Here is a 26,623-nt window from a genome sequence, read left to right as displayed (position 1 = left end):
CCCTTACACGCAACTTTTTTTTTAATATGTGCTTCTTAAAAACAGGATGCAGCCTTTACACAGGTGCGGCCCTTACATGCGTGTATACGGTATCAACCTTTCTCATTCGTGCTTCACATATCATTGATTCTCACTGTACCTGGGATCTGCCAATTTTTTTTTTCCTTAATATGGGAAAAGTGCAAGTATTTCCTTTGAAACTTTATATCACTGTATAATTATCGCAAACCCAAAGTGAACAATCTGTATAGGCTGAGGATTTTAAGCATTTTCACATTACAACTTTTCTGGTCCTATAAAGTGTTTTATACGCACTTTTTTGATAGTTATTTGCATTTTACAGCTACTGTAGAGAAATATGAGTCAATAATGACTGAGAACCATAAATGTTTGGTGGCATGAAAAGTTTGTCGAAAAGCAACTATACGTTATACATTGTCATGGCATGAAACTAAAACTGTGCAACTTACCCTAAAATTAATTTCATATTTAAAATCTGCATAAAAGCCTATATATATAGCAAAAACTTCATTGCCCTAGGCTGCAGATTAACACAACTTTTTTTTTAAACGCACCTCTATCGTTTTTGTGTAGATCTTTCTGTAGTTCTACACCCTGCGACAATGTCGCTGTTGTGTGATTCTGTGTCCGCGAGAAATTGTGCACTAATGCCGTTTTTGTGTAGATCTTGGTGTGGTTCTAAATCCTGCACATAATGCAGCTCCACGACTATGAAGCGTGAGAAAGTGCATAGAAAACGCAACCAACCCTTTTGCAATTGCACACTTGCCGAGTTAGGGGCGCCTTCTTTTGGGTGGGACATTTATCTAGCGAATGATTCAGAAGCATTTTTTTTTTTTGCAATGTTAGGTAGACTATTATATTATTTTAGACACTGTTAGCTCATTTTGCACAGGTTTTCAGCATTGTTAGTTTTAGGTCAGTATTGACCGCTGCATGGCCATGTGACTTGATGCAGCGGATGGACAAAAAAGCGAGGAGAGGCAAAGAGGGGCACGTCACAATCTGGCCTTCAGTGAACCAGAAACATACTATGAACAATCACGAAAAGACCACCATGAAAAAAGACTGAAAGTTGAACGACTTCCTACTGACTGACATTTTTATTCAGAAAACTCTCTTATAAAATGGTTACTCCTGGCAACCAGGGCTGCGTGTTTTCTGAGTTTACTTTTCTTGATATTTCGGGGGTGTTTCGAATTCATCCTTTGGTAAGAATCGGCAATTTATGAAGGTTTACTCCTTTGAATTCCATATTCTTCGATATGTGGAGTTTAATTTTGAGTAATTGTCAGTACTACAATACCTTAGATCAAGTTAAGTTTGAACACGAAAACATCACAATGTACAAAAAGTATTTTAGTTACCTGAATGTTTTGAACACACAATCACATATACCTAAACATGGGCACAAACACTTGAATGTTCTCACTCCGCCTAACTTATACTGCCATTCTCTGCTGCCTTTTTTGTCTGTTGGTGCCCATACTTTGTGAGGTTTGTTCATTCCATGACATCTGGAACACCCCGGGGCATCCAAGAGACCATACAAAAGGATGTTGTCTCACTGCCAGAGACCCTACATACACTCAAATTTCTCACTCCATGTCGGACAAAGCTGGTGTTTGCAATGGGTGCGAGCTACAAGATACAGTTGCCTTACGATAAAGTTTATGTCACGATAAAGTTTATGTCGGTCGAGCTGGTCGATGTATCCAAAACCTCTTTAGCGTGCCCTTTTGATGAAGAACAAAGCAGGTCATATTGGCTGTTAAAATTGGGGTTTTTCAGATCAGTCAGAATTGTCCAAATGTTTACCAGCAAGCGTCTATCAAATTTCGTTTAATTTTTCGGAATACACAAAGCCCTACTGATAACCCTCACCACGACAACCAAAAATCTGTATTACAAAAAACAGCACATCCTCGTACGACCATGTGTTTTTCAACAAATGACATCCAAGTTTTTTCTAAACTGCAGTAGACTGTCTTTAAGAGGAACCTGAAAGGACCAGGAAAATATGCACCATTTAACAGGAGTTTTATTTACTGAGAGATCAACAGGAATGCATTATTCAAGTACAAAAGCAATCATAGTTTAAAAGGCAGTTGTGTTGTTTAAACAGCAATTCCATTTAAGACATGTTCATTTAATGAGAGTTCAGTGTAGTAATTAGAGGGTGGCTGATGCAACTAGAACCTTTCCAAAGGATATATAAGGCTTCGGTTATGTACCTCTGAGTTTTTGCATAGTACCTGTAAACCATATGAAAAGCACAAAGCCTCATACGTCAACCGGGAAGGTTCTAGCTGCAGTAACTCGTCAGCTTTTCATCGTGTTGAACCAGAAAAGTAATGCAGCTGTAAATTGTTTGTGCATTTATTGAATCCGGTTCAAAAAAAACTTGTTGGGGCCAGCTTAGCTTGTTATTCTTGTGTATGCATGAGAACCCATGGTCTCTTATACTTAAGTACTAGAATATAGTAGCTGTAACTGTAGTAGCTGTAGTAGCCGTAGTCATGCCCTGGCATGGCACCTTAGCAGCTCTAACGTTTCATTGCTGAGAAAGATGAAACGGGTTCACTTCCTAGCAATGGAAGCTGCATCTGATGAGGGTGAAAGGCAAGAACGTTATACAATACAAGCTCGTCGATTTCTGTTTCTCGGCACCAGAGAGAGCGTCTGAATTATATGAATGCCGGGTTATTGGAATTGTGGAAAAAAAAACTACGAAGAAATGTATATTATATCAATGCACTATTGTTTTCTATATGTATATGTAAATCTATTAAATATTTTGCAAAACAGCAGTGCAAACATAAAAACTTTCAACATTCACAACTAACCTTATTCACAGTGGGAACGTGACTCAATTGACCACCTTGTCCTAATCAGAAGCGTGTTCTGCACTCATACCTTATTAAATACCAGCAATGCTGTTATGGGTGGTGAGCATGCCTCTCCAAAAGCTAATGGCGGTTTCGGCTGTCCGCAAACACCATTCTTATTCTCTCGAGTCACACTTCAACTGAGCATCGTGGTCAGCGCGCTCCAAGGATTGTTCAGACTGGTTGCAGCCAAATATGGCCATAATAATGAGAGTTTGATGCCATAAAACAATGCATGCATTGGCCTGGACCAAAGAGCATACTCGATTTATCTGATTTTCCAAATTAACAAGTGCCAAGTTAATGAGCTTTTACTCTAAAGAGATTTCGACACAGCTTAAAGGACCTATCGTGGCCAATACTAAAGGCACACAGAAGAGCAAAACGATTTTTTGCTTATTAGTAATGTACAATATCACAATCCAGAAAACACCACTCTTATCATGACATGAAGCTTCGTAACCAAGGAAACGTGCAAAAAGAAAAAGTGGGTTGATGCACCACCATGGGATTCACTGTGACATAGTAAATTTCAAAAGCTTCTACTGGGTCATACATAGCTTCTACATAATGAAAATAGTGTACATTGCCATGCCTCGGTGCCATAGTCCTAGCATACGAAGTTTTGACAAATTTCATTAAGCCAATGTCGCAAAAATACAAAAAAAAAACATTTTGTAATTACTTACGTCACTTGTGGAGACTTCAGCACAAAATTTAAAAATGAAACTTCAAGCTTAACTTTGTCAGCTAATAATGAACTCATGATAGTGAAACTGACGGCATTTGAGTTCTCAGTCCATTTTATCAATCTAAACCAAGTGATTGCTTCTCTCTAGTGTCCCTTTAAACCAGAGTCAACCAGGGCAGTGTGCCTCATAAATATATTTTGGTTGTGGCATGTAAAGTCTCCAAGTTCGCTCAAATTTTGCAAGCTGTGGTCAATCATTGTAATAACTGATGAGCCCCAAAAGCTGACACTTGTAAAACGGTTTTGCGTGACTAGCCAGTACCTTTCTGCAGCAGCACCGTGGCAGTAGCGATGCCGGTCATATATTATACACAATTTTATTCGGGCCTGTAATTGCTTGGCGTACCTATCGCATGCATGTGTGCCTGCACATGCATGCGTGCTTGGCACATGTACATGGATGAAAATGGCTTGGCACATGTACATAGATGAAATTACCCGCCACCTTACTTCTGGTGTTCTCTTTTTATCTTTGATAGGGTGCGGTCATTATCCACGAGGTATATCCTGATGGTGCTGCTGCAATGGATGGCCGTCTTCGGCCTGGTGACCAAATTCTGGAGGTGAGCCACTGTGGAGATCAAGAAGAATTGAGAATCGAATTTTGTATCATTTAACACAGCCTTTGTGTGTCATTTTGTGAAAATTACGGTGTTGTGGTTATGAGAGAAAAAGCAACATTGGTCTTGAGCGAAAATTTAAGGTAGGTGCAAGTAAAGATGAGAGCCGCACGGTGTTGGCAATTTATTTATTTATATATTTATTTATTTATTTATTTATTTATTTATTTACCTATACCTCACAGGCTCCAAGTAGGAGTATTATGTGAGGAGGATTATACAATACTTTTTATCAAGAAACACGGACCAAACAAAATAAATTCAAGAGCCAAGTTTACAATTGCTAAGTATGAGAAAAAACATACACAAATAATGTGAAATTTGTGTTTCACATAATTAAAGGGGTTCACTTGTAAATGTACAATGAATGAATACCAATAAGGAAGATATGTTTAAGAAACATAGTCATAAATAGTTAGTTAGTATTTTATTTCTAAACGCCACGTGATCGTCAGTGCACACAGCATCATCAGGAAGATCATTCCAATGAGCATTGTCTACTTGTCTTCTGTGTCTCTTCTTTTTTTTTGCACTCTTCTTTTATTTTTCACACAGGCATTTGCTGCTGAAGTGGAAAACGTTAAAGGAGCATACACCAGATTATAAAGGGGCTTTCGGTACTTTTCATAAGAATACTGTGCCTTTCTGTACATTTCATCTATTTCGGTATCGTGCCTATGCCATGCACTGCACAGTTTTGTGGGTCATCCATCGCCGCAGAGTGAATTGGCTCATCAATCTGTGGAAAACAGTGCTTTGTCATTGTTTCATCTCTCCTAGTGTTCATTTTGACACTGAGTGCAAACACTAGACGGAGGACAGTTGAGAGGGCAAATATGTCTTTGTCCTCCCCCAATCCACTGTCTAGTGTTTGCACTCAGTACATTATGAATGGCTTGTTCTAACTTGCCCAACTAGCAACATTGTTGAGCTATGCCCACCTAGAAATGTTGTTGACTGTTACTGTCAGTGTCCAGCAAAACCAGTTGGTGTTTAGCACCTGTCCTGTCTTTTTCGTGCAGTCTATCAGGTTTCTAGCATTGCTAGTGTATCAAGTTTTAGGGTTTAGGTGTATCTCTGGGGATTGTGCGAAGGGGCGTCCAATATATGCGTTCGCTTTGCCTTAGAGTCACGTACATGCGGCTCGCTCATTTGTGCAGGTTAACGGCGAGGACTTGCGAGAGGCGTGTCATGAAGCGGCCATTGCTGCTCTACGGCAAACTTCGTCAGTGGTGCGGATGCAGGTGCTTCGGGAGGAAGAGCCGCAGCAGGACATCCTCACGGTCGAGCTGCACAAAAAGGCCGGGCGCGGTCTAGGCCTGAGCATCGTGGGCCGGCGAAATGCACCAGGTGTCTTTATCTCTGAGGTACGTTCCCTCTTCTCATTTCCGAAGCATTCTCTATTTGATGGTTTGAAAAGCGAGCGTGATACGTAGACAGGGCCAACTAAGACACGGATAAGCGCTTACTACCAACCGAAAGTTTAATCAGCTGTCTTAGCTGTCCTTGTTTACATATAGCGCTGATATTTCAAACCATCATGAATCACCAACTCACCCAATAAATCATTTTGACCCTCTGTTAACTCATCCTTGCCAAGCTGTTCCCAAACCATTTTAGACGAGTGTGTCTCGTACACTTAAGGCAATATGTCCCCATAAGCGTTTTGAATGAGAATCACTTGTTTCCAAATTAGTTCATGTGTCACTTCACAAATGGCAGCACTTGCATGGCATTTTATTTTATTATAACTGCTACTACACGTTTTTTGATGACTTGCGTTAAGAAACGTCCAGTGAAGCTGCTGCATTGACTGCTGAAAAAAGGCCTTTCGTCATCATACTTTCAGGTGCTAATTATTCAGGTATTCATGTTTCCTTTGATGACATGACTTCTTATATTTTCCAGTTTTTCGACAATGAGATGACTTCATGAATTGTTTAACACAACAGCCAGTTGGACAACAAACTATGCTAACAATTGCGCTAATTTGACTTGATATACTCTTCAATTTTTTTGTCCATCAGAACTATCTTTTCAAAAGCAAAATATTCTGTATGAGGTTCAAAAAAGATAAACTTTTTAAACTTAAAAGCCCCTCCCCCCCCCCCCACACCACCCAAAAAAAAACAGTTAAGGGGCTAACAGTGGCTCATGAGCATGCTGTTTCCGTTAATAACAGACGACGCACTGGTGAGAGTAGAAAACACACTGCCAGTCTAGCATGAGCATGCTGGTGGGCTAAATGACATGGCGACCACTGCGCACAGTCTTGCGTAGCCTCCATCTCGCCACTGATAAGCCCGGCGTGACACGGCCACTTGCTGCGACACGCACGTCCGATAGCGGACATACCACCGCTCTTTCACCTGAGGCTGACGTTACGGCAGGTGGCTATATAACCCAAGCTACCAAGCTTGGTTTCAATGATTGTTTCTCTAACCCTTCGAGTGGAGCATCAGCACGCTTGCCCTTCTGTTGCTACCACATTAATAAACATCGTTACGTTTTATGTTAGGATCTGTCCTTCAACGACTCCACATCCCACATCTGGTGACCCGGAATTCGAACTAACTGCATCGCCATAACCAAGCAAGAAGCCCCTGTCGCTCTTCGCCAACAAGTGCAACAACCCACGCCCCACAAAGCCCTGCTCCAGTGGGTGCCACCACTCCTGCGACCATCGCAGACATGGACGTACGTCAGGTCATCATCGAGCTCCCGCCGTTTTCGGCGGAGGCGCCCGATGTATGGTTCATCCAAGTCGAGGCCCAGTTTTCTCTGGCGCGCATCCTGCAGGACCAGACCCGCTGTATTTACATCGTCACCCACTTGGACGCTCGATTTGCCGACGAGGTCCGTGATATCCTCTTTAACTTACCATTGACCAACGGGTACGAACACCTCAAGACCGAACTCGTATGCCGCCTGTCATCTTCGGATCAGCAGAAGTTGCAAAAACTTCAGCCCGCCAAGCTCGCCGAACGCAAACCTTCACAGTTGCTTCGCCACATGCGTGCTCTCACAGGCAGCATGGAAGTCCCGGATCCCTTGCTGAAAGTGATTTGGCTTCAACAACTTCCACTGCATTTCCAAGCAATTTTGCAGGCTCTGCCCAGGTTTCCTCTCAACAACCTTGCCGAGTTCGCTGACTGCATCATCGAGGTCTCTGTGCCGCAGTTACAGCTCACCAATCAGGCTGTCGCCGCACCACTCAATACCACAGAGCTTGCGCGACACATTGACAACATCGATCAAAAACTCGGCTACATTGAGCAACACATCGGTGAGCAAATTGCAACGTGTTAGCGATACCAATCACAAAGCAGTGACTGCGACACTGCCTCGTCACAGCAGCCTTTTGAGCATGGCCGGTGCTACTACCATCGGCAGTTCAGTGACAGGGCCCGGCAATGTCGACCACCCTGCTCTGCCAACGAGGAGCACCAACGGCAGCTGGTGTAGACGACCGCTAGCTGTCAACCTGGAGGCCGCCACATCTTCGTCACCGACCAAGTCGCAAAACAGCGGTTCCTTACCGATAGCAGTTCCGACATCTGCTGCTACCACCCCCGGTCTCACCCTCAAGGTCCTCGCCCACCAACATCTTTTGGGCTCAGCGCGGCTAACCGGTCTACAATCAAGACATACGGCTCACTGCGCCTGCACGTCCAGCTCAAGAACATACGCCGCGACCTTGGCTGGAACTAAGTCATCGCTGACGTCACTGAGCTAATCATCAGCTCAGACTTTCTGGCTCGCCACAACCTCCTTCCGGACTACCGCAACAACCGGCTCATCAACGCGACAACAAGACACTTCACACCAGGCCAGTGAACGACCGCCAAACAGCCAAGCATCAAGGTCCTCAGTGTCGACAATCACTCGTCGTACCATGCCATCATCGCCGAGTTTCCCGGCTTGAGGCGCCCCAGCGGACTGTCACGCAAAGTGCAGCACACCACCATGCACTACATCCGAACCACTCCAGGCCCCTCGGTTTTCCGACCCAGAGCGCATGCGCATAGCCAAGGCAGAGTTCGAGGCCATGCTCCGACAAGGCATCGCCCGTCGCTCCTACAGCCCATGGGCCTTGCCACTTCACCTTGTCCCAAAGAAGACCGCTACCGGGATTACCGCACCCTACCATGCCCTCAACGCACGCACCATCTTAGACAGGTACCCCGTCCACTACATCCAGCACTTTGCCCACCGCATTCACGGCTGTCAGGTCTTCTCCGTGCTGGACTTGAAGGCTTACACGCAAATACCCCTCGATCCGAACGACGTCCCGTAAACTGCAATAATCACCCCATTTGGCTTGTTCGAGTTTCCCTTCATGAGCTTTGGGCTAAGGAACCAGGGCAAACCTTTCAGCGCTTCATCGACGAAGTCGTTCGTGGTCTAGACTTCTGCTTTGTCTATCTTGACGATATATTGTTTTTTTTTACGTGACGCCACGGGCACTTTCGTCTGTTGCTCCAACGCCTCAACGACCACAGCCTGCTCGTCAATGTCCAGAAGAGCACGCTCGGTGCTTCCATCGTTCATTTTGTCGGCCACGGAGTTTCATTAGAGAGAACTTGACCCTTGCCTGAACGCATCTCTGACTTGCAGAAGTACCCTCCACCCTCCTCGGCTAAAAACCTTCGCCGCTTCCTCGGCATGCTGAACTTCTATAGGCGTTTCTTACCACACGCTGCCGACTACCAGGCGCCCCTTCATGATGTCTTAGCTGGTCTACGAAAAAAACCAACCCGTCACATGGACACCGACTTTGGTGCAAACGTTCGAGGAATGCAAGGCTGCTCTCTGCACCGCCACGCTCTTCTCCCATTCCGGGCCTGATGCTCCCTTGGGACTTTTCACGGACGCCTCTGGTTTCGCCGTCAGTGCCGCTCTCATGCAACGCGTGGACAACACCTGGCACTCCTTGGCGTTCTTCTGCAGGAAACTCTCAGCTCGCAAGGTCACCCCTTCAGGGGCCAATTCCATCGACGAAACCACGACCGCTGCACCTACTAGTTCGCCAGCTAACTACAGAGAACTTCTGGCAATATACGAAGCAGTTCAGCACTTTTGCCACGTTCTCGAAGCGCAACACTGCACCATCTATACCGACCACAAGCCTCTAACCTACACCTTCTCTCAATGCTGCGACAAACTCCCGCCTGTTCAGCAGAACCAACTCTCGTTCATTGCACAGTTCACCACCGACATCTAACATATCAGCAGCAAAGACAGTGGGGTCGCCGACGCGCTTTCACATGTGGCCATCATCAGCTCGGTGCAAATAACAGCAGACATCTTTGCCGAGGCTCAGACCACGGACGCCAAGCTGCAGGAACTTCTCAAGGGCACATCCTCTCTTCAGCTAAAAGAAGTCCCCATTCCAAGCAAAAACAATCTGCTGTGACGTGTGGACAGGATGAAGCAGGCGCTATGTGCCACTGTGCCATCGCCAAGGTCTTTTCAACCAGCTCCACAACCTCAGCCATCCCAGCATACGTGCCTCTACACACCTTGTGGCTGACTGCTTTGTCTGGCCCTCCATGCAGTGGGATTGTCGCACGTGGGCGCGCTCCTGCATTCAATGCCAAGGCGCTAAAGTCACCAGGCGTGTCACGTCCCCACTCGGAACATTTCCTCTGTCCTCTGGTCGTTTCAAGCATGTTCACCTCAACATCATAGAATTCTTTCCTTTGGCTAGATACTACCGCTACTGCCTCACTGCCATCGACCGCTACACTCGATGGGCCGAAGCATGGCGCCTCGAGGGAATCACCGCGGAATCCGTCGCCTCAGCTTTTTTCACCGGCTGGATTGCTCGTTTCGCTGCCCCCTGCGGTGTAACCACCGACCAAGGACGACAGTTCGAGTCACACCTCTTCAGGCTTCTTGGACTGATTATCGGTTTTGAACGCTCGAGGACCACTAGTGTCCACCCCTGCGCCAACGAAATGATCAAGCATTTTCACCGACAGTTCAAGGCAGCCATTATGTGCCATCCGGAATCAACCTGGCTCGAGGCCATCTTGGCTGTCATTCTCGATCTTCGTGCCACCTTCAAGCCGGACATCCTCGCTACGCTAGCAGAGCTCATCTACGGAGAACCACTCCGTCTCCCAGATGAATTTCTCGCAGCTCTACGACGTCAGACCTCACCGACTTTGTCGCTCAGCTCCGATGCACAATCACCGCCTTACACCCATCGCCTGCTGACCACCACAGCAGGCCTACACCTGTTGTGTTCAAGGAGCTGGCATCGTGCACACACGCTTTCCTCCACGACGACACCGTCTGCAGGCCCTTCCAGCCACCCTATAGCGGGCCCTACCTAGTAGTATATCGTGCCGACAAGACCTTCACTATACGCTTAAACGGGAACGACGTTCGTGTCGCGACTGACGGCTCAAGCTTGCATACATCACGGCGAACGAACCGGGCAGCGCCACTCCTTCTTCAGGCATCCTTCCACAGCCACCGACATCGCAGGCCACTTTTTTCACGACACGATCAGGACGTCTGGTATGCCTGCCAAATTTTTACAGACCCTGAGGGCTCTGCACTCCCCGGGGGGTGATATGGCGACCACTGTGCATAGTCTTGCGCAACCTCCGTCTCGCCACAGATAATAAGCCTGGCATGACACAGCCACTTGCTGCAACACGCGTGTCCAGTAACAGACAGCGCCACTGCTCTTTCACTGGAGGCTGACGTCACCACAGGTGGCTATATAACCCAAGCTACCAAGCTTGGTTTCAGTGATTGTTTCTCTAACCATTCGAGCGCAGCATCGGCACAATTGCCCTGCTATTGCTACCAGGTTAATAGACATTGTTACGTTTTATGTTGGGATTCGTCCATCACCGACTCCGCATCCCGCAATGGCACTACGTGCACGTCAAGCTGGTTCATTAGAAGACAGGCATGGCAGCCACCTGACGCTGGGGCTGCATTTCTTGGCTTGGTTGGCAAAAGCATGCATGCAGCGAAAACTACTGCAGTGACGCTAAACACCTGTTTCATTACGATGCATCTACCAGCTGCGGCCATGTACGGTATACACCAAGACACAGCGAGCTCGATGCGTGCTGCCATATTGAAAAGCGTGGCGAAGCAACATCCTGCACTGCCACATGAGCAGACGCTCTATAAATCAAATGCGAAACTTCACAACTTGAGTCCGGCTGTAAGCATGTTTTGCGCTCTTCCTCTTCTGGAATTTTGTGCTGATTTTATGTGAAAGGCCGAGAGGACTTTCCTCGACAATCCGGCATGTCTACAACACGGGCATTGCAGACTGCGAAAGCAACATTATTAGGTTCGTACTATCGCGATTGAAAAAAACATGAACAGTGGAAAGCATTGCTTTCGACTCAGTCGAGCTGCGGTGTGCCTTGGCTATAGCAAGGCAGAATTCGTGCTGTAAGCCAGCGTCACCATCGGGCTAGAACCTCATTCCGGCTTGCGCTCATGCACTGCATGTGTTTATCAATTGCCAGTCATGCCGGGCACTCGGAACACACACATGGGGCAAAAGTGCCAACAAGAGCAAGATTTTAGAGGGCTATAGCGGCGCTGGCTGAAAGCACAGGTTCGCCTAGTGACAGTCACGATACATCGCAGTTCGACTGAGTTGAAAGCCACGCTTTTTTTGCTGTTCACGCCCCTTTGATTGGCAGTAGTACGCTGTTACAATTGTACTAAACGTGCATGCTGCATGCAACCACGTGTTACTCATAATACTATATTCTATTGTGGGCATGCGGCCTTAGAAAGAGTTCGGCAGTAATTCAGTGTCTCATACTACAAGTGTACTGCACGCAAATCGCTGCTGTAAAGCAGAACAGCTGGCGTCGTGCTTGAATAAGTGCAATAAGTTTACTTACTCCTACACTGTTACTGGGCTGATAGTTTTTCCTGCTGATTGCGATTATCCACTGGCAACGGAGCTCGATGTTTTTTGTTGCGGATGGAAATCGCTGCAATTGGAAAACACCCTACTAGCACGATTCTCGCGTCGTGTTGTGATCTTCAGAGACAGTGCTAATCAACATATTCCTCTTGTAATGTTTGTTTTCGCATCCAAAGATGGCACAGTGGTGCACAGACGAAATCTCGTAGGTGTAGCGGCGTGAATAGGTGCTTTTTTGCATTTCAAAGTCTCAGGGACACCGCTTGCCCTGTTCGCTTGGTGCTACAGATACACCCTTTGGCAGTTAAGGTGTTTTGGTGCGAGAGTATGCGCTGGCAGCCTGAGCGTCTATGCGCGAGATAAGCGTGCTCTGGTCTATAGGAGAGAGGCATCTGCTTGGCCGACATAGCACCCTTCCGTGACAACCTGGGAAAATGAAACGATTTCTTTTTCTTATCCCGTAAGAATATACTTAGGAATCCAACATTTTTTGGGTTTGCGTTTTGAAAATGACTATTTTTGTTCAAGAAAGAAAGGAAGAAAACAGAAGAGAGAAGGCAAGGATGTTGCTGTATTTACTCAATTTTAATGCAGCCACAATTGTAAAACAAAGGGTGACATTTCTTTGCGTCCAGAAAGAAAAGAAAAAAAAGTGTGTGCATCATTGCACATTTTTTCAGACAACTTCAGTTTCCGTATTCGATTGTAACGTGTGGGTCGACTTCAGGTAGCAAAAATCTGGGAAAAAAATACTTGCATCAACTTTGAGTAAATATGGCAAGCAGGCACATGTCCAGTTCGCCTCTCTGTGCTTGGGGAATAGGAAAAGAGAGTAGAAGGGACAAAGAGAGGAGGAAAAAGAAAAAAGAAAGTGAGCAGTAAGCTTTGCACGGAGATTTCTGTGCATCCACCCTATTGTATCCGGCAAGGCTACTGCATCACGACTGCGCATCGGACATGCGCAGATACTCACGGCGCGCTATCGTGCGCCTATATAATCAGTGACTGAATAAAGCGATGTCTCTTCTTGTTCTGGCCATCATGCTGTATCGTCGTCCTTGCTAGTTACACCTATCTGAAACTGGGCTTTTCAGTAACGATGGTAATAGTCTGTTGGAATAAGTGGTGCTCATGGCGATGCACACATGCACCCTTGGCAGGTGGTGCGTGGCGGGGTAGCGCAGCTGGACGGCCGGCTCTGCCAAGGCGACCAAATCTTGGAAGTGAACGGCCACAGCTTGGCGGCCGCCAGCCAGGAAGAAGCGGCTGCCCTGCTCAAGACCACCATGGGCCGAATCTGCTTGCGCGTCGGGCGCCTGCGCCGGGCACCGTCGCAACGTGCCACCCAGGTGCCTGTCTCACGCTCGGACTCGTGAGTGCCTCGTTTTTTTTTATCACCCTTCTCACTAACTGATCACTTTGATTGCTGTGGTGAAACAAATGTGAATGATTAACAAAATATGTATGGCCTCAAAAGTGAGAATGAGAAAAAAATTGCAGTTTTGCCTGCAGGGCCAAGCAATGAATGTGATGGCAGGGAATCGTAGTGTTATGTGAAGTAGGAATAGCAGCTAACTTTTTTGGATCTTATCTCGTGTAACTCTACAAAACGCTGATGTAAGAGAATGTGACCTCTCCTGGGAGTCGAGCTGTTTCACACAGTCTCTTTGCACCGAGACCTGGACAGATAGAAGAACATACAAGCCGTCTACTGATGCCTGCTGAGATAGCGTGCATGCCAGTGATCACGCCCGCACCCTTAGAATCAAAGTTGATCATTGCTGCTCAAGCGACACATCAGCTCCCTCACTATACCCAGATGAATTACAGTATACTCTCAGTAAACGGGACTCTGCTTATCGGAACTGCTGCTTAAATGGAACAAATGCTTCTGACAAAATTGGTTTCGTTCTTGCATTGTGCACCCCTCTTCATCTCTCAGTAAACGGAACTTCTGTTAAACAAAACACACTTTATTGGTCCTTTCAGGTTCCGTTTAATGAGAGTGCACGGTACTTGCATGCATCTTTAATTCTTGGAGTGTGTTTCTGAAGCATGGCATTTGACATACTGATGAGCTTTGAAGCAAAAGCAAGGAGCAACAACTTCATGCCAAGCATGTTTAGCTTGTATTGTCCAGATTTCTCACACCGCCCCCTGTCCCCCATGCTAGAGTGACACCTTGTGTCAAGAGACAAAACTTCAACTGCCCTGCCAACAAGGCTAAATTATCCTGGTCTACAAACACTGGTACTTCTTTCATCACCCTATATTACATAAACTGTGATGTCCCAAGATGCCAATGTCTAAAGACTGCTTCATCTTGAGCCTTTAGTGGACTGGATTATGGTAGATCCTGCTCCTTGGTTGAAGGGCCACTCACCAGGTTTGATAATTTTGAGCTGACAAGCGCAATGCGTAGATGAGGCGTTCATGATCACGTCTGCCGAAATTTGGAATGCTACGCGTCGCGGAAATGGGTTAAATTTTAAGATGAACGCTGCTCCCCCTCCCCTTTGCCGGCGCACGCCTAGAGAATGAGGGCATGACGTGGATGTATGAATGGCCCTACGTTCTTGGCAATGCAGTAACGTTGGTCATCTACGTAGACGACTCTGCTCTGGCGTTGTCAGCAGTTTACCACGGGACATGGCAAAAATTATTTAACACAAGATGCGTAGTTTATGTATTTGTTGCTTTAAGAGATTAATAAAACTCGAAATAAATAATGAGACGCAATAAAAAATTGTGCGCGTTTTTCTTTCATTTTTACCGTGAAATGCTACGAGATGCGGGGCTAATGTGCCAGCGTTTCAAATGCGTTCGTGTCCCCGCGGTCAGCGCATTGAGCAGACGACCACCGTGGAACGCCCCTACGTGTTCGCGCACTCATTGTTCTCATCTATGCTACCGCGTCTAAGCCAGCGTTTCCAAACCCTTCTGCAGAAACAGGCAGAAGACCACAAAATAACGCTAGTCAACAAAGCAACGCCGCTCGCCTGCTCGGCGGTTAGACTTGTTTGGGCACGTCATGAGCACGTCACCTCATGGTCGGATGCTGGAGAGGGTGGGGAAGAGATTTGGCTTGCGAAGGCTGCGCGGAGGAGCGGCAAGGGTTTCGAGCTCGCCTCCTCTCATCCTCGTTTCGCGCCGCTTCAAGAAACTTGTTTTTTCCGCTCGGGATGAACCGATTCGAAAAATTTTTGTGGCAAAATGTTTCTCATCGGACACCCAACAACTTCCACCGTCTAACTTAAATTCGGTATAGGGCCTGGTAAGTGGCCCTTTAAATTCCAGCAGCAACTAAAGAGGCAGCAAACCAAATTAAGCACAATGCGTAGATGAGGCGTTCATGATCACGTCTGCCGAAATTTGGAATGCTACGCGTCGCGTAAGGTATCATATGCATTGCTGAGATGTGTTGGGGAAGTAATGTCTTGAGTCTGTTCTTCAAAGTGGATCCAGTCGAACCCGGCTACAATGAACACTGCTTCAACGAAATTTCCGCTACAACGAAAAATTCATGGTTATCCATCAGCAGTTGATAGGAGTCAGTGCATAAATATTGTTGCCACAACGAACACTTTTTCTTCTGCCGTCCCGCTTCAACGAAATTTCACTATGCGATTTCACGCTTAGATATTTATTGCTATAAAGGCAAAAGTCATCACTCTACAATACCCTGCGTCTATCTCGGCATTGTCGGATACACTTTGACGGCAGACAGCTGCTGGTTTAAACCTGTTAATGCTACTGTTTGGTTCGTTCATGAAAGCTATTGTGGGTGCTGTTTCAGCGTGCTTTTCACAATGGCCTCGCTATGCATGGTTGAGAATCGCATTGTGATGCTTCTGGAAAAGAATAGGAGGCAGAGGACACTTTTTGAACTTTGAGAATAAACGTTCCTTTGTTTTGCTAGCTCAGATCAGCTTTATTTTTTGAATTTCACTACTACGAAATTTTTCCTTCAACAAAACTTTTTTTTCGCGCCCCATCAGTTTTGTTGTAGCGGGGTTTGACTATGTTGCTTTTCACTCATGCATGGGCTGCCATTAAAAATTGAATCCAAAATGTATTTCAAAAGGTGTTGAGGTACTGCTTTTTGCACATTGAATTGCCTCATGAGAAACACTGTAACTCTGTTGAAGCATCTGTGCTTACCGATTGTTGTTCGTCATTGACTGAAATGTATGTTTATTTCTTTTTGCGGCATAGGAACCTCAAGGTAAGCAGCTAATGTGCATTGGCTTTTGTTTCAACTCATCACTTTCTTAACATTATGTGCTGGTACTTGCTGGCTTCGGTTCATATTGTTACCAAACTTTGTGAAAAGGAATAAATCATTGAGCTCGGCATTCAGTGCATAAAATTCAAAGAGTTGTGTTGCACTTTCCATTAAGTGTGAAAGACCATTAACAGTATTAAGCAAATTTTCAAAGGGGCTGTCAGCATTTTGTTTAAACAGTTGTCAAAAAATAAGAAAACTGTACAAAAGACTTGGGCATCAAGTTCAAAACTCTGTTAGTTGGAAATGAGCACTGTTCCGCAGTTCTGTAAACTAAGCCTGTTAGAAACGTATAAAACAGACGGAATTGAGGTACTAGCAAATCGAAGCCATTCTTACTAGGCTTGTGTGAATATTCAAGAGCTTCGTATATTTGAATGAATACACTCAAACCTCATTACGTATAAGGTAATGGGATATAATGAAATAATGGATACAACAAAGTAAATGAAATTCCCCTTGAAAGCTGCATTGAGAACTGTGCATTTTAAACCTCGTTGTAACGAAGTAAAATTGACCGGTAAATTGATATAATGAACTAAATTAGTCTATCAAATAGTCAATAAAAAAAACTACCATCGTGTGTGAAGTATATAGTTTTTTGTGGAGTTTCACGCTCGTTCGTCGCGGCTCTTTCAAAGCTCCCGCGCCGACCTTACAGCCCGCCCCTCGCGGCCGAGAGAGCAGTCCTCCTCACAGGGCGGCCAGCGGGTCACATGACCAAGAAGCGGTACCGCAGTTCAAAGCAATTTCCCTCTAATGACTGCAACGACTGCAATTCCGCTGCTCCCATGGGTGCTACCCTCTGCACCGAGAAAGGAGGGCTCTCAGCGACAGCTTTTTTTTTCTGTCTCTCTCTCTCCCCGCACGCGGTCTTGAGAGGAGAAGGGTCTCTACGTGGTGGTGGTTGATGTAGCTAGATGAGGAAAAAACGCCTAATTTTTGCAGCCCTTGAGGGAGCACGGTGCTGCATCCTACGTGCAGAGACAGAAAAGGGAGAAGCGTGGCACAGGCGCGTCGCAGATCGGCATTTGAGGGAGAGCAAACAATCCGCCGCAGTCTTTTCTTTCCTTTTCTTCTTTTCCGTCTTCGCACGCAGTGTTGAGAGGTGCCACCGCAAGATTAGGCATGGTGCTGAGAGCATTTTCGGAGCGCGGTATGTTCGAATTAATCGCCGCAAGTGCTTGTGCGTGCGAATTACAGGGCGTTTTCGCCCATTGAAATACACATAGCTTTGACAGGAACTCAGCGCTAGTTCGAATTACCCGAAAGTTCGAATTAATGAGATGCGACTGAGTTTATTTTTCGTGGCACCAGTGGTCGCATAGCGGTACATTGGGCCGCGAAGCAGTTTCCTTCTTTGCATGCTTATTGGTGTGCGCCCATCTAAGCATACATTGCCACCAACTGTTATAATTGATTTAACGAAATAGTGGATATAATTAAATAATTATGGCTCCCTTTCAGTCTCGTTATATTGGGGTTTGAGTGTATTACTCCGTTCAAATTCGCTTTTAAAGTTCTAGATAAGTTCAAAGTAATTGAAATGAACAAGTATATCAATCCGCATGCAACTTTTTGTAAAGGGGGCTTCGCTGCAGTAGAGGAGTGCTAAGCCGTGAAAGCATCAAGTGTATATTAGTTTTTATGTACTCTTTTGTAAAGGTATTTTCCCTGCAATCATGATATGCTACACTGCGAAAACACTTATCTAGGAAAAGTCCGCACTGCTGCAAAGCCGTACTGAAGGTTAAATGCACAAGTTACATCCTCATCGATTCATCATTTTTTAAATTAAAAAGTTTGTTATACCGGCTTATATGCTTTAGCCATAGTAAATTTCAAAATGTAACTTGTTTTATTGGTTGTGACCTGCATTCTACTGTAAGCCATATTCTGCTACTATTACTTCTTTTGAACGAAAAATAATGGCATTTGCACAGGCTTTGTTTCAATGTTCAAAGAAATATTGTCCAGGTTAGTTGAGTTATGACAAATATGCCGGGTTTTTTTTATAATATTGTTATGGGTAGGATGCAGGATCGAAGGAGTAAATACGGATGTATTTACTAATAGTTAAGCGAACAGCACTGCTGATGCAATCAGCTCGTGGCAGTCTATCCTCTGTCATCCTCCTCATCATTTGTTTGGCCATGATGCCGCTGGCACATACATAACCCCCACAGGCGAAGCATAACATAACCCCCGCAGGCCAAGCACCGTCCCTATGCTTTAAAGGTCATTTTCAGAAGCATTGGTGTATTGTAGGCTTTGAGCTGTGTGATGTGAACATTACTAGATGAAGCGTACGACAACAGGCAAGTGAGGCCAATCTCTCAGGTCTCATGTGTTACCTCATGAAGTACTTGGTAAGGTCCCGTGTAACGAGACAACATTTTTTCAGATAGGCCCACCCGATGATGAGGGTACTGTAGTAGCACAAGGGTACTGGGAGCGTAATGTACGTCTCGATAGGAGGTATCGTACTGATGTCGTTGGTTGCTCTGCGACGTCATCAGCCGAGCACTGACGGGCATGAGCAGTTTGTGCGATCGCCTTACGGGCATACTTGCTGGTGGAGGAGGTAGGGGCTGAGATGACTGTGCGCAGTGGTAAAGTCGGCTCTTCTCTATGCAGTAGGTAGAAAGGTGAAAGGCCTGTTATGTCGTGACATGATGAATTATACAAAAAGTTTCATACGGTACGACGAAATCCCAGTTTTGATTATCTGGCGACACACACATAGCAAGCATATCTGAGCAAGTATAGTTAAAGCATTTCAAAAGGCCGTTGGTTTGAGGCTGCTAAGCAGTGGTCAGTTTATGTTGCATGCAGTAAAGAACACGGGGTCTCAGCTATGGCTTGGGATAGGAATGTACGGCCATATTCTGTGAGCAGTTGTCTTGGGGCACCGTGAACCTATATAACGTCTCATAACAAGAAGTCAGCAATGTCGTTTGCGCAGCTTGTTAGCAGAGCTTTCGTAATAGCGTAATCTGTAGCCACGGCTATCCATTTGTTTCCCAATGTCGATGCGGGAAAAGAACCAGGTAGGTCTAACGCAACACGGTAAAGTGGTTTCGTGGGTATGTGTATTGGTTGAAGATGGCCAGTGGGTAGTCGCAATGACACAACTACGGGGTACATGACACAACTCACACGTAGCGACATATCAGTGTGCCGTGTGAGCAAGGCTTGGCTAGAAAAAACTGTGCAGTATGCGATCATATGTGGGAGATACAAGAGGGTGTCCAGCTGTGGACTTATCGTGAAGTTCAGTGAGAACACTGCGCCATAAATGCTGAGGCACGACAATAAGAAGGTCAAGCCCATTGGTGTGAAAATTGCAGCAGCATGGGACGCCCTCTTGCAGCACGAAGTGACAGATGGAGGCATTGTTTGGGGAGACTCGATGCAGCTGATGATTTCGAGCAGCACTGGATCTCGTTTCTGTTCTTTCCCGATGTCAGCAAATTCAGACACAGAAAAAAATTGAGTGTACCGTGTTCGAGTCGGTGTCATCAAGATCATCAACAGGGTAAGGGGAGAGGATATCGGCATCCAGATGCAGGCGGCCAGATTTGTAGACCATTGAGTAGGAAAATTCTTGCAGGTGCAAAGCCCAGTGACAAAGCCACCCCCGAGGGATGTTTAAGAATGACAGAATGTGTGATATACACTATTCGGATTCAATTTGAAATTATTCGACCAATGTCACTATTTGCACAAGCGTGGCCCTTACACACAGTACTATTAACCTATAATATGAGAGTTACGAGCTTCGCAGAAGCCTAATCTTACACTAGCTTTAAGTGAGCTGTGATATAATATATACATATCATGGTTATGCACCCAGATACAGAGCTACATAATATCCTCTTTTGGTGCAGTGTTACGGATATGTAAGCATAGTGCTTAAGCCTTTTTCTTTTTTTTTCATACATTGATTCTTACCAGCGTCCATGAAAGCATTTAACACTTTAAAGCAAGGGTCTCGAACGGCCTGCTTACCTTTCGATTGCAACCTGCAGCCTCACACAGAATAAAGTTTTATGACTTGGCATGTGTTTTTTTGCCAATTTCATTTGATAGCACTTTCACCTAAGATGCTACAAAGGTAGGACTGGCCTCAAGCAATTTTTATTTATTTTTTTTTGTGGGGAACCGCCTGCGGTAACTATAAGTATAAATGTCACCGTAGAACAAAAATGCATTTTCGAATCGGCATCCAAATTTGAGTTATTCTTGAAAGTGGTACGGATATGTTTTTCAAAACCTGACGTCAGATTCTCCACGGAAAATATTGGATTTAGGCTAATCGGTTTTTTAAATGGCAACGCTAGATATATTTGTTCAAGCTATCCACCTCAAGTTTTCACCACCTTCACTGTCTCGGTCCTTGCGGAACTAAATTTCGCCAATGATGCTCGCTAGACGAGGTGACTTTGTAACCCCTACTTTAGAGGGACACTATAGAAGAAAACGACTTTACTCATATTAATGCATTACTCTTTTCTTATTCAAAAATCGCCCTCACACCGTGAGAAGAGAATCAGTAAGCCAGAAAACGTGCATAGACAAAATGTAGGTGGCAGAGCTACCTTAAAGTTTTTGCATGAGTCACCATGATGTCATAGATTTTGACAGCGTCTACAAGGACCTAAGTTATTTCTAATCAGTGAAAATTAATTATCCAGCTAGGTAGCCAGAGACTAAACATATCAAGTTTCACGAAATTTCGTCGAGACAATGTCGACAAGTTACGTCTCGTTCACTTTGAAGTCCATGACGTCACTCGTGGAGATTTTTGCACAAAATTTAAGAATGACACTTTAACCTTGATTTTCTTTGCTAGTGATAAAGCTATGATGGTGAAACTGATCTAATTAGCATTTTCAGAGGGTTATTTATCAATACAAGCCAATTTATCACTTCACTTTACTGTCGCTCTAAACCTAATCTTTGCCTCCTATACCCATTAGTGCTCGGTTGCCTGACTTGATTACGGTAATATGTTAGGTGTTTTTTTTTTTCATCTTTATTTTTACATGGTTTCTAGTTGGGTGTGCAAGCTATATGAAGGGGTGGGTTATATGCAAGATAATCTGGTTCATAAGGAAGCTAGTTCAGCCCCAGGGCAGTCCTCATGGGGGCAAATACAGTTACAGTGGAATCTATTAGAGCAAACACTTTTTGTGACAATACAAGAAATGTTCTGGTTATGCTTAACTCCCACATAGTGAACTCTGTAGTGCTCGTGTATTTGTACAAAACCTTAGATCGAACGGCAATTTCACTTACAAAGTTTAGCGGTTCACTTTTTTAGGAGATGTTTGTAACAGGCCTCACATCACCTGTGGTAATTTATTAAACAGCTCTCCTGCAGCCATTTTCACTTTTATTTGTGAAGCGATTATTGCGTCGTGACATTGTGGTTCAGAAAATAGTCACATTGGGGCAGTCCATTATAACACTGACAATGCCTGCTTTGTATCACTTGGTAGGCTCTTATACTGTCTCTGCGAGGTTAATGCTGCTGCATTGTAGATGGTTGAGTGTTAAAATCTTTGCATAGTTATGTGTAGGAATACACATATACAGTGCCATGCACTTTAACCTGTTCCATACCATGAAAAAGAAGAACCAAATTTGTAGCAAATTTACCTGAGAGTTCCTTTCACTCAATTTGTAGAACTTATCTTTCTGAATAAAACCGCACCATTCTTTCAGTTCAACAGGGTTTTTCCATTTTACCTAATCCATAAAAAGGATAGCTTGAAGATGGCTTCACCACATGGCGATACAATCACAGATGGCAATAAAACGAAGGCCGAGAATCAAAAAGCACGACATGAATAAGTATGGCCATTTAGCGTAAATAAACACAATTATGATGAGTGTTGTAGTCAATGGCTCCATCTGTGACCAATTTTTGTTGGTGAGTATAGTACTCATAAGTCATTTTGGTGCAAAATTTCATCACTATATACATCCAGGGGAGGGAAAGAATGAAAGATACACTAAAGGAAATTACATCATCATCATCATCAGCCTGACTACGTCCACTGCAGGACAAAGGCCTCTCCCATGTTCCGCCAGTTAACCCGGTCCTGTGCTTGCTGCTGCCAATTTATACCCGCAAACTTCTTAATCTCATCTGCCCACCTAACCTTCTGTCTCCCCCTAACCCGCTTGCCTTCTCTGGGAATCCAGTTAGTTACCCTTAACGACCAGCGGTTATCCTGTCTACGTGCTACATGCCCGGCCCATGTCCATTCCTTCTTCTTGATTTCAGCTATGGTATCCTTAACCCCCGTTTGTTCCCTAATCCACTCTGCTCTCTTCTTGTCTCTTAAGGTTACACCTACCATTTTTCTTTCCACTGCTCGCCGCGTTGTCCTCAATTTAAGCTGAACCCTCTTTGTAAGCCTCGGAGTTTCTGCTCCCTAAGTAAGTACCGGGACGATGCAGCTGTTATATACCTTCATTTTGAGGGTTAGTGGCAGATTACCATTCATGAATTGAGAATGCTTGTCGAATGTGATCCACCCGATCCTTATTCTTCTAGTTACTTCAATCTCGTGGTTCGGCTCCGCGGTTATTACCTGCCCTAAGTAGACATAGTCTTTTACAACTTGAAGTGCACTATTACCTATCTCGAAGCGCTGCTCTTTTCCGAGGTTGTTGTACATTACTTTAGTTTTCTGCAGATTCATTTTAAGACCCACCTTTCTGCTCACCTTGCCTAACTCCATAATCATGAGTTGCAATTCGTCCCCTGAGTTACTCAGCAATGCAATGTCATCGGCGAAGCGCAGGTTACTAAGGTACTCTCCATTAACTCTTATCCCTAACTGTTCCCATTCTAGGCTTCTGAAAACCTCCTGTAAGCACGCGGTAAATAGCATTGGGGAGATTGTGTCCCCCTGCCTTACACCCTTCTTGATTGGTATTCTGTTGCTTTCTTTATGAAGCACTATGGTAGCAGTTGATCCCCTGTAGATTTCTTCCAGGATGTTTATATATACTTCATCGACGCCCTGATTCCGTAGTGTCTGCATGATGGCTGATATTTCTACTGAATCAAACGCCTTCTCGTTATCTATGAAGGCTATGTATAGTGGTTGGTTATATTCTGAGCATTTTTCTATTACCTGATTGATAGTATGAATGTGGTCGATTGTTGAGTAGCCTGTTCAAAATCCTGCTTGTTACTTTGGTTGATTGAATTCTAATGTTTTCTTTACTCTGTTAGCAATTACCTTTGTAAATTGCTTGTATACTACAGAGAGCAAGCTAATTGGCCTGTAATTCTTCAAGTCCTTGTCATCTCCTTTCTTATGTATTAAGATGATGTTAGCGTTCTTCCAAGATTCTGGTACTCTTCCTTTCAGGAGACACCTCGTAAACAGGGTGGCTAGTTTTTCTAACACAATCTGTCCTCCGTCTTTCAGCAGATCTGATGTTACCTGATCCTCACCTGCAGCTTTGGCTCTTTGCATGCTCTCCAAAGCTTTTCTGACTTCTTCTGTCATTACTGGTGGGGTGGCATCTGGGTTACTGCTAGTTCCTATAGTATTAAAGATAAAGCTTCAGTTGGAAGCTTCTATGGAGACGTGGAATCGGCAATGAGTAAGGTAAAAACACAGTATACTATAGTGATGGGTGACTTTAATGCAAAGGTAGGGAAGAAGCAGGCTGGAGACCAGGCAGTAGGAGATTATGGCATCGGCACTAGAAACGCCAGAGGAGAGCTACTAGTAGAATTCGCAGAACGCAATAATTTGCGGATTTTGAATACCTTCTACCGAAAACGAGAAAACCGCAAGTGGACATGGAGGAGCCCTAATGGCGAAAATAAGAACGAAATAGACTTTATAATGACTGCACACACAGGAATCATGAAGGATGTGGAAGTGGTTGGCAAGGTACGATGCAGTAACCATAGAATGGTACGGTCTCGAATTCGCCTAGACTTGAAGAAGGAACGGCAGAAACTGATACGCAAGAAGCCAATCAATGAGCTTGGAGTGAGAGGGAAAGTACAGGAATTCAGAGTCTCGCTTCAGAATAGGTACTCGGCACTTAGTGAGGAAACCGGCAAAGATACAATGAATGATAATCTGACGAGTATTATTAAGGAGTGTGCAGTGGAAGTTGGAAGCAGGGTAGTTAGACAGGGCACTGGCAAGTTTTCCCAGAAAACGAAGAATCTCATTAAGAAGCGTCAAATCATGAAAGTCTCAAGTACAACAGACAAAATAGAACTGGCAAAGCTGTCGAAGTTGATTAATAGGCGTAAGGTATCCGACGTAAGAAGGTATAACATGGAGAGAATTGAACACGCTCTGAAAAGCGGAGGAAGCGTCAAAGCAGTGTAGAAGAAACTTGGGATAGGCAAAAATCGGATGTATGCACTAAAGGACAAAGAAGGCAAAATAACTACCAATATGGATAGGATAGTAAAAATAGCAGAGGAGTTTTACAGAGATCTGTACAGTAGCCGGGACAACAACGACTTTAAAAGAAATTACTAGTTATATTAGGTCAATGCTTGAGAACAGCAAAAACATAGCTATTTCACACAGCAGTCTTTAATAACCAATAAATTAAGGTAAATTCTGGGAGCATGTGAACCAAACACAATAATGCAGCATGTGGCAGGGAATTCACGATTTAAGTTTCAAGTTAGCTAGACACTGCTCGCACTTCTCCGGACAGATAGATCTAAATAAACTACAGCAGATACCCAGAAGACGTGACCATTGGCTGATTTGAACAGTGACCCACATAGTCATTGCAGTCGCTGTGGTATGCCACAATGTGCGCACGCCGCAGCAGATTGTTGTGCAGTCAAGTGAGCTGCATGCAATGTTTATAAATTGGCTGCATGCAGGTTCAAAGAAAACTCAGAAATTTTTCCTGTTCGTCCCTCCCCCATCTCCTGTGTAGCTTTCAGTGCGCTCTCTGGGGCAAAGGAATAGGGAAAGCTCTTAGAGCATCTGACTAATCCTTCTAACTTTGCTTGCTCTTCACGCATTCTAAAAATTTTTGTTGCAGTCAATTCATCAGAAGTTAACTTCGATAGTAAAGTCATTTTATGATTACTTGGAGAAGCGTTGCTGGGCTCCTTTAATGCACATGTTTTGTTTTCCCCATTTTGCACGCAGCACTGCTAACGGACCCATGACTGTGACCTTGGAACGAGGCTCAGAAGGCCTAGGCTTCAGTATTGTCGGAGGTGCGGGGTCTCCGCACGGCGACCTGCCCATCTATGTAAAGACAGTGTTTGAAGAAGGGGCCGCGGCTCGCGACGGCCGCTTGCGCCGCGGACACGCCATTTTGTCGGTGAACGGACACTCGCTGGAAGGACTGTCACACCAGCAAGCCGTCGAACTTCTCCGTGACGCCCGTGGAACCGTTGAACTCGTCGTCCTCGACACGTCGGTCTTGGAGACGGCAGCTCCAAGCCCCACGCATAGTCCGACGACTACAACGCCACCGGCGTCACTGTTCGCCGTGACTGATCAATCGTCGTGATGACGGTGAAGACGTGGTGTGCCGTTCGGTGAAGTGCGTGCAGCAACGTTGAGGTGTCACCTTCGTGCGCGTTGTGGAAGCAGTGTTATCCTCCGGCAAGGCCACGTGAGGCCTTTCCTCGTGCAAGACAAAAAAAGACTGATGTGAAACCATAGTCACTGCCCACCCAATGCACTTGGGAAATTTTTTTCTCCTTGCAAAAACAGGCACGCCCGCGGTGCACACGTTTTCAAGGGTACAGCTCGCTTTGTTTTCCATCTCTGTTTTGATCTTAACACTCCTACAAACACAATCCATGCAGCTGTGCAAGCGTGCCTTTATCCAGATGAACGGGGGGGAAAAAAAGTACGTCTCTTTAATTTTGCGTATGCAACTGAAGTGAGTTCGTGAATTTCTTGTTTTTTATTTTTTTCCTCCGGGCAGGTTCCCGGACCATGTGGAAGCAACGGTTTTGCAGGTGCCATTGAAGTTGTGTCGTTGCCTGGTGTGTTTTTATTTTTCTTTTGATCTTCACCAGTCTCACTGTAGGTACCTCGCACCTTCTTTTAGTGTCTTGTTACTGTCATTTTTAGTTGGGAACGTTATCACTCGTACTATCAC

At 45.0% G+C, this 26,623-nt stretch overlaps 1 protein-coding gene across 1 annotated transcript in view; it reads left to right on the top strand.

Moving 5' to 3' along the window:
• The window catches only part of LOC119181162 (multiple PDZ domain protein), a 354,670-nt gene extending 328,390 nt beyond the window's left edge, over nucleotides 1-26,280 (top strand). Inside the window, exons 32-35 of the mRNA XM_037432350.2 lie at nucleotides 4,140-4,223; nucleotides 5,441-5,647; nucleotides 13,359-13,570; nucleotides 25,654-26,280. Of these exons, the coding sequence (XP_037288247.2) occupies nucleotides 4,140-4,223; nucleotides 5,441-5,647; nucleotides 13,359-13,570; nucleotides 25,654-26,023 (873 nt within the window). The 3' untranslated portion in view covers nucleotides 26,024-26,280. The remainder of the gene's footprint in view (nucleotides 1-4,139; nucleotides 4,224-5,440; nucleotides 5,648-13,358; nucleotides 13,571-25,653) is intronic.
• The last annotated feature ends 343 nt before the right edge of the window (nucleotides 26,281-26,623 follow it).

Source organism: Rhipicephalus microplus, chromosome 10 (genome assembly GCF_043290135.1).
Source record: "Rhipicephalus microplus isolate Deutch F79 chromosome 10, USDA_Rmic, whole genome shotgun sequence".
Classification (NCBI taxonomy): domain Eukaryota; kingdom Metazoa; phylum Arthropoda; class Arachnida; order Ixodida; family Ixodidae; genus Rhipicephalus; species Rhipicephalus microplus.
Note: the sequence above shows the minus strand (reverse complement) of the source record. Positions and strands in the feature narration are given on the sequence as shown.